This window comes from Notolepis coatsorum, assembly GCF_963971535.1.
Source record: "Notolepis coatsorum genome assembly, chromosome: 10".
NCBI classification, from domain to species: Eukaryota; Metazoa; Chordata; class Actinopteri; order Aulopiformes; family Paralepididae; genus Notolepis; species Notolepis coatsorum.
The window spans coordinates 1,074,000-1,092,450 of record NC_140174.1 but is presented as its reverse complement, the minus strand read 5'-3'; the positions used below and the strand labels follow the sequence as shown (position 1 = coordinate 1,092,450).

At 41.6% G+C, this 18,451-nt stretch overlaps 1 protein-coding gene across 1 annotated transcript in view; it reads right to left on the bottom strand.

Annotated features, from left to right (window-relative positions):
• wbp2 (WW domain binding protein 2) overlaps positions 1 to 18,451 on the bottom strand; it is a 55,777-nt gene that overhangs the window by 31,105 nt on the left and 6,221 nt on the right. Inside the window, exons 3-4 of the mRNA XM_084322466.1 lie at positions 17,410 to 17,545; positions 13,131 to 13,223 (exon numbers count right to left, since the gene is read on the bottom strand). Coding sequence (XP_084178592.1) covers positions 13,131 to 13,223; positions 17,410 to 17,545 — 229 coding nt within the window. The remainder of the gene's footprint in view (positions 1 to 13,130; positions 13,224 to 17,409; positions 17,546 to 18,451) is intronic.

Below are 18,451 nucleotides of genomic sequence, written 5' to 3'. Positions count from 1 at the left end.
AATAAAACAACTTATTAAACACAAGTACATCTTATTGAACATTATTTTGATATTTCATTACCAATTATCATAGCAAAACAGCTTTTTCAAACAGTCTGTAATGCATTTTGGAAACGGGAGATGGGCTCATGGTGTAATGGGCCACCTGGCCTGAGAAACATAAGGAGGAAAGAAAAAGTAAGGACTTACTTCTGGTCATTATTTGGGTAGAACACACATATTTTGAATGCCTTCGGCAGGTTTTTTTTCTTTTTTTTTTAGCCATTTTAATCTAGATGAATCTAGATTAAATCCAGGATTGCAGATAGATTAATCTAGATTAAAAAAATGTATCTATGCCCACCTCTAATATATATATATATATATATATATATATATATATATATATTAAGGCTGTCAAAGTTAACGCGGTATTTAACGCGTTATCGCCCGATTCTATTAACGCCACATTTTTTTTAACTCAGGATTAACTTTTACGTTTTTTTTTTTTTTTACTAGACTTCACTCAGGTGTATTATTGATGCTCTCATTGATACTATGTTTGTTTCTGAAGTGTGTGTGTGTGTGTGTGTGTGTGTGTGTGTGTGTGTGTGTGTGTGTGTGTGAGATATATAGCAAGAGAGAGGGGGGTGAGAGAGATGAGGAAGGGGCAAGAGAGAAAGAGAGCTGGGAGAGTGTGTGTGAGAGAGAGAGAGGGGGGGGTGAGTCCTCAGCCCTTGTGTGGGTGAATGTAACACGTTCCTAACGTTTTCTTTCCCCTATTATTTCATGCACACTTTATTCATTGTTTTAAATTATTATTTTCTTTTAAGTTATTTTGTGCATCACTCTGTTTTGAATTTGATGCAAATTTGCAATGCATGAGGGTCATCCTTTTGTGTTAAAGGAGACATGTACTATAAATGTCATTTTTCAGTCTCTAGCATTGTATTATAGTAATAGGAGTTAGTATCAATGTGTTTTAGTGTCTAAATACCATATTGGCGGATTGCTCTGATTCAGCTCAGATAATTTCCTGCTCCAGTAAATTAGTCCATCCTGATTTGAAGGGCCTGAATGACGTTACTCAGGCTCTGGGTAGAAGACAGTGATGTGATTGGCTCTGTGGTTGTAGCTAATGCCCGCCCACAATCTACCTAGACTAGACAGCGAGTGGAAAACCACTTCCTCATACTGCGAGGCAGAGTGAAACCCGACACCTCTGCATACTCTGGAGGGAGAGAGAGAGAGAGATAGAGGGAGAGAGAGAGGGAGAGAGAGGGAGAGACAGAGAGAGAGAGGGAGACAGAGAGAGAGGGAGGGAGCACTTGGGGGAGGGGGGGGGGACCTGCCGCGCCACACGGGAGAGGGGAGGAAGGGAGGCCCCCCCCCCCCCCCCCCCACAAGCTGCCGCAGGGAGAGAAAAAACGAAAGGAAGAGACGGCCTGTCTTTTTTTTCTCTCTCTCTCTCTCTCTCTCGCACCCCCCCGCCCTCTCTCTCTCTCTATCTGTCTACCAGTCGCAGACTGTGTGGACTGACCGTCACTCAAAGTGCTTATGGGCGGAGCCAGGCCATAACAGCCTGAAATCTTGAAGCTGAAAAATGATGGTTTTGAGTACTTGATTAGAAATATAAAACGATGCATTTTTTTGAAAAAAAACTTACAGATGTCTTCAATAGACTAACAGGAATTGTGTAAAGTTGCCCAAATAGTGCTAGGAATAGCAGTACATGTCCCCTTTAAATGTCTGCATAAAGCAAGCATTTGTTGACTCGCATGTTGATAAGAGTATTAAAACTTGGAACTTGAAAAAGATCTGTTTAAGGTAGAAAAAAAATAAAAATAAAAAAATTAGACTAATTTGCGATTAATCGCGAGTTAACTATGGACAATCATGCGATTAATCAAGTTAAATATTTTAATCGATTGACAGCACTACTATATATATATAATAATAAAGAAAGTAACACAAATGAACACTGGTAATGAGTGAGTGACAATGTAATTTACAAAACAAAATGGATTCAAGGTTTGCTAGATGCATTTTCAGTCTTTTTAAAGTGCATTTTACCTTTAATTTCTGTGATCTCCAAAAGGTAAATAGCACCAAAATGATAGAGACCGTGCAGGTTGTAGGGCTAAAAACCTTTCATGTTTGGACATTTGATTATGATTATAGCACCAAGCACTGGGTTTGTACTTTTCTTTTTGAGGGGAAATGACTTTGTTCCCCATTTGAACTGGCTGTAGTAGGTAGTATTATATATATTATATGTATGTATATATATATATATATATATATATATATATATATATATACTGTAGTAGGTCGTATTCATAGTAAGTCAAGTCAGATGTAGAGCCCAGAATGACAACCAATTGCCTCCATTTTATTCAAGTGCCCAAATAAAATAAAATAAACATAAAATCCAAAATTGTACAACACCAATAGACTTTCCCCAATGAAGATAAGGAACGACTTCCTGTAACCTAGCAACAGAGAAACCTCAGATGGGCAGTTAAAAGGGCATCCCCCATCAGGGTGTCAGTGATACGGTGTTGCTATGGATGGAGAATAGAATGATTGTGGACTTCAGGAGGTCGGGGGTCAAGGACTACAGCCCCCTCAGCATCGACGGGGCACCAGTTGAGAGAGTGAACAGTTTCAAGTACCTCGGAGCCCACATATCCGAGGACTTGACATGGACCACACACATTGACAGTGTTGTGAAGAAGGCACGACAACGCCTCTACTTCCTCAGGCGCCTAAGGAAGTTCCAAGTCAGTCAGAAGATCCTTAGGAACTTCTACTCATGTACAATAGAGAGCATCCTGACCGGCAACATCACCTCCTGGTTTGGGAATAGCACTGCACAAGACCGTAGCAGACTACAAAGAGTGACACGTTCAGCCGAACGCACAATTAGAGGGGGGCTTCCCACCCTCCAGAACATTTACAACAAGCGGTGCAAGGGGAAGGCTAAGAGAATTATTAAGGACTCGAGCCACCCGAACAACTGCCTCTTTGAACTGCTGCCGTCAGGCAAGCGATACCGGAGTCTTATGGCGAGCACAGAAAGACTCAGAAGGAGCTTCTATCCCCAGGCCATCAGGCTGCTAAACGAACAATAATCGCTAAACGAACAATAATCACTATGCAACAACCATCAAATGCACACAGCACACACACCCACACGCACACACTCACTCAAACAAACAACACACTGCAGCACCCACTCTCCACACTTTAGATCACACAAACACACTTACACTTTATATTTATTGATAAAGGATTTGCACTACAACTCGTACACCTACTGTGAATTGTACCTAAACTGCACCTCGTCCATTTATGCCTTGCACTATATAGTATTGTATATTAGTACACTGCACAGTATTGTATATTGTATGGTAACTACGTCTACGAACATTGTACATATGTCTAAACTGAACACTGTGACCTCTTTTTTTTTACTTCTAATTTTTACTATGTTTTTATTTCATACTTATCTTGTCATGCACAGTCTCTGGAGCGCAACAGTAAGAAGCATTTTGTACAAAAGTATTCTGTACTTCTGTATGACAACTATTAAAGAAACTTGAAACTTGAAACTTGAAAGAGCGAATGATTGGCATGTATATGCATACAGTATATAAACACATATTTAAGCAATAATACACGAGAACCAGTGGAATAGCAGGAATATTGCCACGGCTGTGATGCGCCCGCAGCCAGGAGAGCGAAGCTCGAGTCACCGAGTGGCAATATTCCTGATATTCCACTGGTTCTCGTGTATTATTGCTTTTATACAGCAAGCTGCACCGTCGGGGAAAATATAGGATGAATACAGACAATTCTAGGCTTTTATATCGATTTCAGTGAACTTGGCGTAGAAAAATAGTTCCTAAAGATGTATTTTTGCTATGGAATTTCAAATGCAGTTGGCAGTTGGAACTTTCTACAACATTCTAAAGCCAGCACAGTGGTATATTCATGGTGATTTAACTAAAGCCAGCACAGTGGTATATTCATGGTGATTTAACTAAAGCCAGCACAGTGGTATATTCATGGTGATTTAACTAAAGCCAGCTCAGTGGTATATTCATGGTGATTTAACTAAAGCCAGCTCAGTGGTATATTCATGGTGATTGAACTAAAGCCAGCGCAGTGGTATATTCATGGTGATTTAACTAAAGCCAGCACAGTGGTATATTCATGGTGATTTAACTAAAGCCAGCACAGTGGTATATATTCATGGTGATTTAACTAAAGCCAGCGCAGTGGTATATTCATGGTGATTTAACTAAAGCCAGCACAGTGGTGTATATTCATGGTGATTTAACTAAAGCCAGCGCAGTGGTATATTCATGGTGATTGAACTAAAGCCAGCGCAGTGGTATATTCATGGTGATTTAACTAAAGCCAGCACAGTGGTATATTCATGGAGATTTAACTAAAGCCAGCGCAGTGGTATATTCATGGTGATTTAACTAAAGCCAGCACAGTGGTATATTCATGGAGATTTAACTAAAGCCAGTGGTATATTCATGGTGATTTAACTAAAGCCAGTGGTATATTCATGGTGATTTAACTAAAGCCAGCACAGTGGTATATTCATGGTGATTGAACTAAAGCCAGCGCAGTGGTATATTCATGGTGATTTAACTAAAGCCAGCACAGTGGTATATTCATGGTGATTTAACTAAAGCCAGCACAGTGGTATATATTCATGGTGATTTAACTAAAGCCAGCGCAGTGGTATATTCATGGTGATTTAACTAAAGCCAGCGCAGTGGTATATTCATGGTGATTTAACTAAAGCCAGCGCAGTGGTATATTCATGGTGATTTAACTAAAGCCAGCGCAGTGGTGTATTCATGGTGATTTAACTAAAGCCAGCGCAGTGGTATATTCATGGTGATTTAACTAAAGCCAGCGCAGTGGTATATTCATGGTGATTTAACTAAAGCCAGCGCAGTGGTATATTCATGGTGATTTAACTAAAGCCAGCTCAGTGCTATATTCATGGTGATTTAACTAAAGCCAGCGCAGTGGTATATATTCATGGTGATTTAACTAAAGCCAGCACAGTGGTATATTCATGGTGATTTAACTAAAGCCAGCACAGTGGTATATATTCATGGTGATTTAACTAAAGCCAGCACAGTGGTATATTCATGGTGATTTAACTAAAGCCAGCGCAGTGGTATATTCATGGTGATTTAACTAAAGCCAGCGCAGTGGTATATTCATGGTGATTTAACTAAAGCCAGCTCAGTGCTATATTCATGGTGATTTAACTAAAGCCAGCGCAGTGGTATATATTCATGGTGATTTAACTAAAGCCAGCACAGTGGTATATTCATGGTGATTTAACTAAAGCCAGCACAGTGGTATATATTCATGGTGATTTAACTAAAGCCAGCACAGTGGTATATTCATGGTGATTTAACTAAAGCCAGCACAGTGGTATATTCATGGTGATTTAACTAAAGCCAGCGCAGTGGTATATTCATGGTGATTTAACTAAAGCCAGCTCAGTGGTATATTCATGGTGATTTAACTAAAGCCAGCACAGTGGTATATTCATGGTGATTTAACTAAAGCCAGCTCAGTAGTATATTCATGGTGATTTAACTAAAGCCAGCTCAGTGGTATATTCATGGTGATTTAACTAAAGCCAGCACAGTGGTATATTCATGGTGATTTAACTAAAGCCAGCACAGTGGTATATTCATGGTGATTTAACTAAAGCCAGCACAGTGGTATATTCATGGTGATTTAACTAAAGCCAGCTCAGTGGTATATTCATGGTGATTTAACTAAAGCCAGCGCTGTGGTATATTCATGGTGATTTAACTAAAGCCAGTGCAGGTGGTATATTCATGGTGATTTAACTAAAGCCAGCGCAGTGGTGTATTCATGGTGATTTAACTAAAGCCAGCGCAGTGGTATATTCATGGTGATTTAACTAAAGCCAGCACAGTGGTATATTCATGGTGATTTAACTAAAGCCAGCACAGTGGTATATATTCATGGTGATTTAACTAAAGCCAGCACAGTGGTATATATTCATGGTGATTTAACTAAAGCCAGCGCAGTGGTATATATTCATGGTGATTTAACTAAAGCCAGCACAGTGGTATATATTCATGGTGATTTAACTAAAGCCAGCGCAGTGGTATATTCATGGTGATTTAACTAAAGCCAGCACAGTGGTGTATATTCATGGTGATTTAACTAAAGCCAGCGCAGTGGTATATATTCATGGTGATTTAACTAAAGCCAGCACAGTGGTATATATTCATGGTGATTTAACTAAAGCCAGCGCAGTGGTATATTCATGGTGATTTAACTAAAGCCAGCACAGTGGTGTATATTCATGGTGATTTAACTAAAGCCAGCGCAGTGGTATATTCATGGTGATTTAACTAAAGCCAGCACAGTGGTATATATTCATGGTGATTTAACTAAAGCCAGCACAGTGGTATATATTCATGGTGATTTAACTAAAGCCAGCGCTGTGGTATATTCATGGTGATTTAACTAAAGCCAGTGCAGGTGGTATATTCATGGTGATTTAACTAAAGCCAGCTCAGTAGTATATTCATGGTGATTTAACTAAAGCCAGCACAGTGGTATATTCATGGTGATTTAACTAAAGCCAGCACAGTGGTATATTCATGGTGATTTAACTAAAGCCAGCACAGTGGTATATTCATGGTGATTTAACTAAAGCCAGCTCAGTGGTATATTCATGGTGATTTAACTAAAGCCAGCGCTGTGGTATATTCATGGTGATTTAACTAAAGCCAGTGCAGGTGGTATATTCATGGTGATTTAACTAAAGCCAGCACAGTGGTATATTCATGGTGATTTAACTAAAGCCAGCGCAGTGGTGTATTCATGGTGATTTAACTAAAGCCAGCGCAGGTGGTATATTCATGGTGATTTAACTAAAGCCAGCGCAGTGGTATATTCATGGTGATTTAACTAAAGCCAGCACAGTGGTATATATTCATGGTGATTTAACTAAAGCCAGCTCAGTGGTGTATTCATGGTGATTTAACTAAAGCCAGCGCAGTGGTATATATTCATGGTGATTTAACTAAAGCCAGCACAGTGGTATATTCATGGTGATTTAACTAAAGCCAGCGCAGTGGTATATATTCATGGTGATTTAACTAAAGCCAGCACAGTGGTATATTCATGGTGATTTAACTAAAGCCAGCACAGTGGTATATATTCATGGTGATTTAACTAAAGCCAGCGCAGTGGTATATTCATGGTGATTTAACTAAAGCCAGCGCAGTGGTATATATTCATGGTGATTTAACTAAAGCCAGCACAGTGGTATATTCATGGTGATTTAACTAAAGCCAGCACAGTGGTATATTCATGGTGATTTAACTAAAGCCAGCACAGTGGTATATTCATAGTGATTTAACTAAAGCCAGCGCAGTGGTATATATTCATGGTGATTTAACTAAAGCCAGCACAGTGGTATATATTCATGGTGATTTAACTAAAGCCAGCACAGTGGTATATTCATGGTGATTTAACTAAAGCCAGCGCAGTGGTATATATTCATGGTGATTTAACTAAAGCCAGCACAGTGGTATATTCATAGTGATTTAACTAAAGCCAGCGCAGTGGTATATATTCATGGTGATTTAACTAAAGCCAGCACAGTGGTATATATTCATGGTGATTTAACTAAAGCCAGCACAGTGGTATATTCATGGTGATTTAACTAAAGCCAGCACAGTGGTATATTCATGGTGATTTAACTAAAGCCAGCGCAGTGGTATATTCATGGTGATTTAACTAAAGCAAGCGCAGTGGTATATTCATGGTGATTTAACTAAAGCCAGCACAGTGGTATATTCATGGTGATTTAACTAAAGCCAGCGCAGTGGTATATTCATGGTGATTTAACTAAAGCCAGCTCAGTGGTATATTCATGGTGATTTAACTAAAGCCAGCGCAGTGGTATATTCATGGTGATTTAACTAAAGCCAGCTCAGTGGTATATTCATGGTGATTTAACTAAAGCCAGCGCAGTGGTATATATTCATGGTGATTTAACTAAAGCCAGCGCTGTGGTATATTCATGGTGATTTAACTAAAGCCAGCACAGTGGTATATTCATGGTGATTTAACTAAAGCCAGCGCAGTGGTATATTCATGGTGATTTAACTAAAGCCAGCGCAGTGGTATATTCATGGTGATTTAACTAAAGCCAGCGCAGTGGTATATTCATGGTGATTTAACTAAAGCCAGCGCAGTGGTATATTCATGGTGATTTAACTAAAGCCAGCGCAGTGGTATATTCATGGTGATTTAACTAAAGCCAGCAGTGGTATATTCATGGTGATTTAACTAAAGCCAGCACAGTGGTATATTCATGGTGATTTAACTAAAGCCAGCACAGTGGTATATATTCATGGTGATTTAACTAAAGCCAGCACAGTGGTATATTCATGGTGATTTAACTAAAGCCAGCGCAGTGGTATATTCATGGTGATTTAACTAAAGCCAGCGCAGTGGTATATTCATGGTGATTTAACTAAAGCCAGCGCTGTGGTATATTCATGGTGATTTAACTAAAGCCAGCACAGTGGTATATTCATGGTGATTTAACTAAAGCCAGCGCAGTGGTATATTCATGGTGATTTAACTAAAGCCAGCGCAGTGGTATATTCATGGTGATTTAACTAAAGCCAGCACAGTGGTGTATATTCATGGTGATTTAACTAAAGCCAGCGCAGTGGTATATATTCATGGTGATTTAACTAACGCCAGCTCAGTGGTATATTCATGGTGATTTAACTAAAGCCAGCACAGTGGTATATTCATGGTGATTTAACTAAAGCCAGCACAGTGGTATATTCATGGAAATTTAACTAAAGCCAGCGCAGTGGTATATTCATGGTGATTTAACTAAAGCCAGCGCAGTGGTATATTCATGGTGATTTAACTAAAGCCAGCGCAGTGGTATATTCATGGTGATTTAACTAAAGCCAGCACAGTGGTATATTCATGGTGATTTAACTAAAGCCAGCGCAGTGGTATATTCATGGTGATTTAACTAAAGCCAGCACAGTGGTATATTCATGGTGATTTAACTAAAGCCAGCACAGTGGTATATATTCATGGTGATTTAACTAAAGCCAGCACAGTGGTATATTCATGGTGATTTAACTAAAGCCAGCGCAGTGGTATATTCATGGTGATTTAACTAAAGCCAGCGCAGTGGTATATTCATGGTGATTTAACTAAAGCCAGCGCTGTGGTATATTCATGGTGATTTAACTAAAGCCAGCACAGTGGTATATTCATGGTGATTTAACTAAAGCCAGCGCAGTGGTATATTCATGGTGATTTAACTAAAGCCAGCGCAGTGGTATATTCATGGTGATTTAACTAAAGCCAGCGCAGTGGTGTATATTCATGGTGATTTAACTAAAGCCAGCACAGTGGTGTATATTCATGGTGATTTAACTAAAGCCAGCGCAGTGGTATATATTCATGGTGATTTAACTAAAGCCAGCTCAGTGGTATATTCATGGTGATTTAACTAAAGCCAGCACAGTGGTATATTCATGGTAGGGCTGGGCGATATGGCCTAAATATGATATCACGATATTTTCTGACCTTTCGGCGATACACGATACACATCACGATGTTTTTCTTTTTTACCCCAAACAATTCATTATGAGGCTTACCAAGACAGTATTTGATTTTGCAAGCTAACATTAAAGACAAAATAAAATACCCATGCATTTAGCATTTTTATATTATATATTAGATTTAGATTATTAGATTATATATTGCATATATTTAGCAATGAGATATTATATGATTTAGATATGAAATATGATGAATTGAAAATGGGGGACCCTGATGTAAACAAGACTAAAGTCTTTCTCTGGTCTGCATCCCCTTAACAATTGTATGTATTGAGCTGTACTGTACCCATTCTGCAATATGTTAATAAAGTTTTAAATCAATCAATCAATCAATCAATCAATAGCATTTTAATGAAACTACTGTATATATGTATGTCTCTAAATGTTTTGATGAATTGAAAATGGAGGACCCTTATGTAAAAAAGTCGAAAGTCTTTTTCTGGTCTTCATCCTCCTGTACTGTATTGTACCCATTCTGCAACCCTTTAACAAAGTCTTCACTCATTCATTCTGACGGAAACATATAATTTTGATTGACAGTCGAGTCTGCCAATTACGTCACAGCGCTTGCACCCGCCCTGCTGTTCTTAGCACCAATCGGCAAGCTCCTAGTTTTTTACTTCCTGAATGTCCTGTGGCTGAACAACGTCAACAAAGCTACTAACGTTAGCTCCCCGCGGCCGTCGAGTAGGAGACCAGTGCACCACAGGATGACTAAATGAGGCATAATGATTTTACTACAACGAATGTTATAATAAAAGCCTTTCCATACATCTGTCTGATTGAAAACTTTATTAACAGACCGCGGAATGGGCATATCTCAGCACAGGCTGAGATATGAACGAGTAACGTGTGGACAGATTGACGCGACACAATCCTCTTGGGCAAAACATCACGATATCCACGATACGTTGAAAAAGTGTATCGTTAATGAACTGTACCCGATATTTATATAATATCGTCATATCGCCCAGCCCTAATTCATGGTGATTTAACTAAAGCCAGCACAGTGGTATATATTCATGGTGATTTAACTAAAGCCAGCACAGTGGTATATATTCATGGTGATTTAACTAAAGCCAGCACAGTGGTATATATTCATGGTGATTTAACTAAAGCCAGCTCAGTGGTATATATTCATGGTGATTTAACTAAAGCCAGCACAGTGGTATATATTCATGGTGATTTAACTAAAGCCAGCACAGTGGTATATATTCATGGTGATTTAACTAAAGCCAGCACAGTGGTATATTCATGGTGATTTAACTAAAGCCAGCACAGTGGTATATATTCATGGTGATTTAACTAAAGCCAGCTCAGTGGTATATTCATGGTGATTTAACTAAAGCCAGCACAGTGGTATATATTCATGGTGATTTAACTAAAGCCAGCACAGTGGTATATATTCATGGTGATTTAACTAAAGCCAGCTCAGTGGTATATTCATGGTGATTTAACTAAAGCCAGCGCAGTGGTATATTCATGGTGATTTAACTAAAGCCAGCACAGTGGTATATTCATGGTGATTTAACTAAAGCCAGCGCAGTGGTATATTCATGGTGATTTAACTAAAGCCAGCGCAGTGGTATATTCATGGTGATTTAACTAAAGCCAGCTCAGTAGTATATTCATGGTGATTTAACTAAAGCCAGCGCAGTGGTATATTCATGGTGATTTAACTAAAGCCAGCTCAGTGGTATATTCATGGTGATTTAACTAAAGCCAGCGCAGTGGTATATTCATGGTGATTTAACTAAAGCCAGCACAGTGGTATATTCATGGTGATTTAACTAAAGCCAGCGCAGTGGTATATTCATGGTGATTTAACTAAAGCCAGCGCAGTGGTATATATTCATGGTGATTTAACTAAAGCCAGCGCAGTGGTATATATTCATGGTGATTTAACTAAAGCCAGCACAGTGGTATATATTCATGGTGATTTAACTAAAGCCAGCACAGTGGTATATATTCATGGTGATTTAACTAAAGCCAGCACAGTGGTATATTCATGGTGATTTAATTAAAGCCAGCGCAGTGGTATATTCATGGTGATTTAACTAAAGCCAGCACAGTGGTATATTCATGGTGATTTAACTAAAGCCAGCACAGTGGTATATTCATGGTGATTTAACTAAAGCCAGCACAGTGGTATATTCACGGTGATTTAACTAAAGCCAGCGCAGTGGTATATTCATGGTGATTTAACTAAAGCCAGCTCAGTGGTATATTCATGGTGATTTAACTAAAGCCAGCGCAGTGGTATATTCATGGTGATTTAACTAAAGCCAGCGCAGTGGTATATATTCATGGTGATTTAACTAAAGCCAGCACAGTGGTATATATTCATGGTGATTTAACTAAAGCCAGCACAGTGGTATATATTCATGGTGATTTAACTAAAGCCAGCGCAGTGGTATATTCATGGTGATTTAACTAAAGCCAGCACAGTGGTATATATTCATGGTGATTTAACTAAAGCGAGCGCAGTGGTATATATTCATGGTGATTTAACTAAAGCCAGCACAGTGGTATATATTCATGGTGATTTAACTAAAGCCAGCACAGTGGTATATATTCATGGTGATTTAACTAAAGCCAGCACAGTGGTATATTCATGGTGATTTAATTAAAGCCAGCGCAGTGGTATATTCATGGTGATTTAACTAAAGCCAGCACAGTGGTATATTCATGGTGATTTAACTAAAGCCAGCACAGTGGTATATTCATGGTGATTTAACTAAAGCCAGCACAGTGGTATATTCACGGTGATTTAACTAAAGCCAGCGCAGTGGTATATTCATGGTGATTTAACTAAAGCCAGCTCAGTGGTATATTCATGGTGATTTAACTAAAGCCAGCGCAGTGGTATATTCATGGTGATTTAACTAAAGCCAGCGCAGTGGTATATATTCATGGTGATTTAACTAAAGCCAGCACAGTGGTATATATTCATGGTGATTTAACTAAAGCCAGCACAGTGGTATATATTCATGGTGATTTAACTAAAGCCAGCGCAGTGGTATATTCATGGTGATTTAACTAAAGCCAGCACAGTGGTATATATTCATGGTGATTTAACTAAAGCCAGCGCAGTGGTATATTCATGGTGATTTAACTAAAGCCAGCGCAGTGGTGTATTCATGGTGATTTAACTAAAGCCAGCGCAGTGGTGTATTCATGGTGATTTAACTAAAGCCAGCGCAGTGGTATATATTCATGGTGATTTAACTAAAGCCAGCGCAGTGGTATATTCACGGTGATTTAACCGTGAGTGTATCATTGATTGAAAACTTTATTAACAGATTGCAGAATGGGTACAATACAGTACGGCTCAATACACACAATTGTTAAGGGGATGCAGACCAGAGAAAGACTTTCGTCTTGTTTACCTTGCGCTGCTACCTGCAGCATGTACTGGGGGGGGGGGGGGGGGGGGGGGGGGGGTGGTAGCTTTACCTTGCGCTGCTACCTGCAGCATGTACTGGCCAAACTCGATGGCTCCTCCCGACGCGAAGATCAGCTTGAAGGTGGCAGAGCCCTCCCAGCCCCCTGTGGCAGAGCAGAGAGAGGGGGGGTTAAGGTGGCAGAGCAGAGAGAGGGGGGGTTAAGGTGGCAGAGCCCTCCCAGCCCCCTGTGGCAGAGCAGAGAGAGGGGGGGTTAAGGTGGCAGATCCCTCCCAGCCCCCCGTAACGGAGCAGAGAGAGGGGGGGTTAAGGTGGCAGAGCCCTCCCAGCCCCCCCCCCCCTGTGATGGAGCAGAGAGAGGGGGGGTTAAGGTGGCAGAGCCCCCCCTGTGACGGAGCAGAGAGAGGGAGGGTTAAGGTGGCAGAGCCCTCCCAGCCCCCCCCCCTGTGACGGAGCAGAGAGAGGGGGGGTTAAGGTGGCAGAGCCCCCCCTGTGACGGAGCAGAGAGAGGGGGGGTTAAGGTGGCAGAGCCCTCCCAGCCCCCCCTGTGACGGAGCAGAGAGAGGGGGGGTTAAGGTGGCAGAGCAGAGAGGGGGGGTTAAGGTGGCAGAGCAGAGAGAGGGGGGGTTAAGGTGGCAGAGCCCTCCCAGCCCCCCCCCCTGTGACGGAGCAGAGAGAGGGGGGGTCCAGCGTCTGGAGCTGCCCTGGTTCATTATAGGGCTGTGTGTGTGCGTGTGTGTGTGTCTTTATATCTATTTGGTATAAGGTTCAAATAGGGCAGTGGTTCCCACACTTTTTCAATCAGGCCCCACATGGCGAGCCCCACCTACCCTGGTCCCCACCTAGATCCATGTAGGATTCATTTTAGGCTACAAACGTGCCATTTGCTCTACTACTAACAAGACAAGATTAACATAACAAGACACAATTATAGTTGTATATTTAATTTTAAAATAAAACATTTGAATACCTTTTTTTAAATGCAAAGCACGGCATAGAACCGCAATGTCACTCACTCACTACACAGACTCTGGACTAGGAACCCGCCCTGACACACACACACACACACACACACCATCCCACACACACACACAGACACACCATCCCACAGACGCACACACCATCCCACAGACGCACACACCATCCCACAGACGCACAGACGCACACACCATCCCACAGACGCACACACCATCCCAGACGCACACACCATCCCACAGACGCACACACCATCCCACAGACGCACACACCATCCCACAGACGCACACACCATCCCACAGACGCACACACCATCCCACAGACGCACACACCATCCCACACACACACACACACACACAACACACACACTGGCACGTTCCTTTACTCCGTACTGCTGCTGCTAGGAAAGGTATTTGCACTAAGCTCATTTAAATGTATACCCTATTTTAACCTTATATCTACCAAATATCCCATATATACCAGTTGTGGTAGATCCTGGTGTGTATACACACACACACACACACACACACACACACGTATGTTTTGCGGCATGTGTTTATGTACATGAAAGAGATATTACCTATTTTTCATTATGTAAAAAATTATTTTATACACTAGCATGTTCAAATATAGTTGTATATTTAATAAAAAAAAATAAAAAATAAAAGCTTGGCAAAGGTCCTGCGCCAGTGTAGCCCCTTCCGTGACTGTGATGCACGCCGACAGGGTTTGGACGAGTGAATCCACAGTCACTTGCTGGTCCGTGGCTAACCCACCTAGATTACCCTGAAGGGCTGGTTCTACCCGAACCGTTCGTTATACAAGCATCACAGAGACGTTTCAAAGGTACTCACAGCAGCACGAGGGTTTCGGACAGAGACACGTGATGGTTTGAAAGCTCGGCGTTGCTAATAAACATTTTAAATAATTTGTATAAACGTGTAAACGTCACTGAGGCAGTGTTGCATCAAAATGGCTTCTTCTCTTCTTCTGCATGTGTGACATGCCTGGTGCGCCCAGCCAATCACAGCGCAGGCATGTCACAAATTATTATTATTATTATTTATTAGCAACGCCGAGCTTTCAAACCATCACGTATCTCTGTCCGAAACCCTCGTGCTGCTGTGAGCACCTTTGAAACGTCTCTGTGATGCTTGACCTTACCCTAAGTTTGCACCTCATCCTATTTCTGCATTGTACCTCACTGTTACTCTTTTTACTCTGGTATTGTATATATATGTATATTGACTGAACACTTTATTTTATGTAATTTTGACTTTTTCTATTTTATACTTTTTATTAGTGCAGTCAGGTAATTAAAAAAAATGTATCTAATTAATTACAGGATTTGTAAATAATTAATCTAATTAATCGCATTTTAAATCGCATTTGATGGCAGAATTCAGTACTGTATCTACAAAACCGTTTAATCATCTTCCCTTTATTCATTTGCTTAGATTTTTCAGGTCAATTAACACTTTGATTGCCCAACCCGAGTTTTCTCGGGTTTACCCCCCGCGGGTTGAATGCCCACTCACGAGAATTCTCGTATTTTCTTGTTTTTTTCTTTTATTAGCCATCTGAAATCATATTTCATCAACCAAGTTTACCGTTGGAAAATCACCCACTCCAGGCGCTCAGATGTGAAAAAAGCGCCCCCTATCGTCTCCCAGATGGTAATTCACCCTTTTGGATTGAACTCAATGAAAATGAACGAGGGGAAAAAAAACGGAATCCACGTTTTACTTCTCACTCATGCAACCACTGTCGACCAGTTTCACTCTGGAGTTTCAGAGCAGCAGGGATTATGTGTTTTTACACTATACTCGGTGGATCAATAAAAAGATCGATTTTTTCTAATGGCGATCAGGAATTGGAATAATCCATTTGGATACCATCTGATCTCAGGTAAGGAATCTATGTTACCAGTATTAGGATAATCAGACTCGTTTTCACAGAGATATAAGCTTTTATGTGATTATGTGATATTGCTGTTTGGCTGTGCGAGCGGTCAGTAACTAGGAGAATCGATTTTCAACTCGCGGCACGAGCGTGCATGTGCACACATATACTATCGATAATCTAGCGTTTATTTGAAAACGATTCATAAATAGGCCGAACAATGACAACGTTCTAGAATATTCCAGTAAAAGGCGATTATCATGCAATGTCTTATTTATTCCGTGAAAACGAGTGATTCAATCTGCTACGACAATGTTGACTGGAAAATGAGTCTTTGATAAGCAACGGGCAGATTAGACACAGCCATAATTTAAAACATAGATTAGGCGATATTAACACTTTGAGAGCCAGTCCGTGTTTTCCTTTTTACCCCCTTGAATGCCCAAATCCACTCCAATGTTAACGTTAATATCGCCTAATCTATGTTTTAAATTATGGCTGTGTGTCTAATCTGCCCATCGCTTATCAAAGACTCATTTTCCAGTCAACATTGTCAAAGCAGATTGTTTTTTTTAATCGCTTCATTTCCGTTTGATAGCATTTTGAAAATCACTCGTTTTCGCCGAAAAAAACAACCCATTCTATGATAATCGCCTTTTACTGGAATATTCTAGAACGTTGTCATTTGTCTGCCTATTTATGAATCGTTTTCAAATAAACGCTAGATAATAGATAGTATATGTGTGCGCACGCACGCTGGTGCCACGCACTGATAATCGCTGCTCTTATTTCCTGATGGCTTTTACAGTCAAAACAGCCATATCACATATAGGGGAAACGCTTATATCTCTGTGAAAACGAGTCTGATTATCCTAACACTGATAACATAGATTCCTTACCTGAGATCAGATGGTATCCAAATGGATTATTCCAATTCCTGATCACCATTCGAAAAAATCGATCATTGTATTGATCAACCGTGTATACAGTAGAACACATAATCCCCGCTGCTCTTCAGGCTCCGGAGTGATGCCGGTCGATGCCGGCTGCGTGAGTGAGACGTAAAATGTGGAGTCAGAAATCCTTTCTCCCATTCACTTTCATTGAGTCCAATCCAAAAGGGTGATTTACCATCTGGGAGACTATAGGGGGCGCTTTTTTCACATCTGAGCGCCTGGGGTGACTGGATCTCCAACGGTAGGCTCGCTTGATGCAATATGATTTCAGATCGCTAATAAAAAAAAATACGAATAAAACGAATATTCTCGTGAGTGGGCATTCAACCCGGGGGGTAATAACACGAGAAAACTCGTGGGTGGCATTCAAAGTGTTAACGTTAACATTGAAGTGGCCCTGGGCATTCAAGGAGGTAAAAAGGAATTAAGCTTGGGCAATAAAAGTGTTAATAAACAAAACCTAAAACTTGAAACACACACACACACACACACACACACCTCCGGGCTCGGAGCCGACGGTGCCTTTGATGTAGTTGGCGCCGAGCACAGGCTGCTTCACCTCGCAGCCCTTCATCAGGTAGAAGGGCATCATGAAGGACTGCAGAGCGTCCCGCCCCTTGGCCAGGAAGATCACCTGGGGACGGCAGAGAGCAACAGACACCTCACTTTTAACGCTGCCCAGTTTTGTTCCTCACATGTTAACCCCTTCACTCACACGTTCTCACACCGACGACGGAGGCGACCACGCAAGGTGCCGACCTGCTCATCGGGAGAAATTAGGGGTTAAGTGTCTTGCTCGAGGACGCATCGACGCGCTGCCCGGGAATCGAACCGGGAACCTCCGGATTACCAGACGACGGCTCTACCTCCCGAGCCACTGTCGCCCCCCCAATATATGTGACAAATAAAACAAAACTTGAAACTTGTCAAAAGCACGTGGTTTTGCCCTTTAAGAGCAGGCCGTGTGGGCTGCGTGTCGTACCCTGTAGGGAGTCAGGTAGACGCTGCCCTTCCTGCTCTTCCTGAAGGCGTCCGGCAGCGCTAACCCTAACCCTAACCCTAACCCGTACCCTGTAGGGAGTCAGGTAGACGCTGCCCTTCCTGCTCTTCCTGAAGGCGTCCGGCAGCGCTAACCCTAACCCTAACCCGTACCCTGTAGGGAGTCAGGTAGACGCTGCCCTTCCTGCTCTTCCTGAAGGCGTCCGGCAGCGCTAACCCTAACCCTAACCCGTACCCGTACCCTGTAGGGAGTCAGGTAGACGCTGCCCCTCCTGCTCTTCCTGAAGGCGTCCGGCAGCGATAACCCTAACCCTAACCCTAACCCGTACCCTGTAGGGAGTCAGGTAGACGCTGCCCTTCCTGCTCTTCATGAAGGCGTCCGGCAGCGCTAACCCTAACCCTAACCCGTACCCTGTAGGGAGTCAGGTAGACGCTGCCCTTCCTGCTCTTCCTGAAGGCGTCCGGCAGCGCTAACCCTAACCCTAACCCGTACCCGTACCCTGTAGGGAGTCAGGTAGACGCTGCCCTTCCTGCTCTTCCT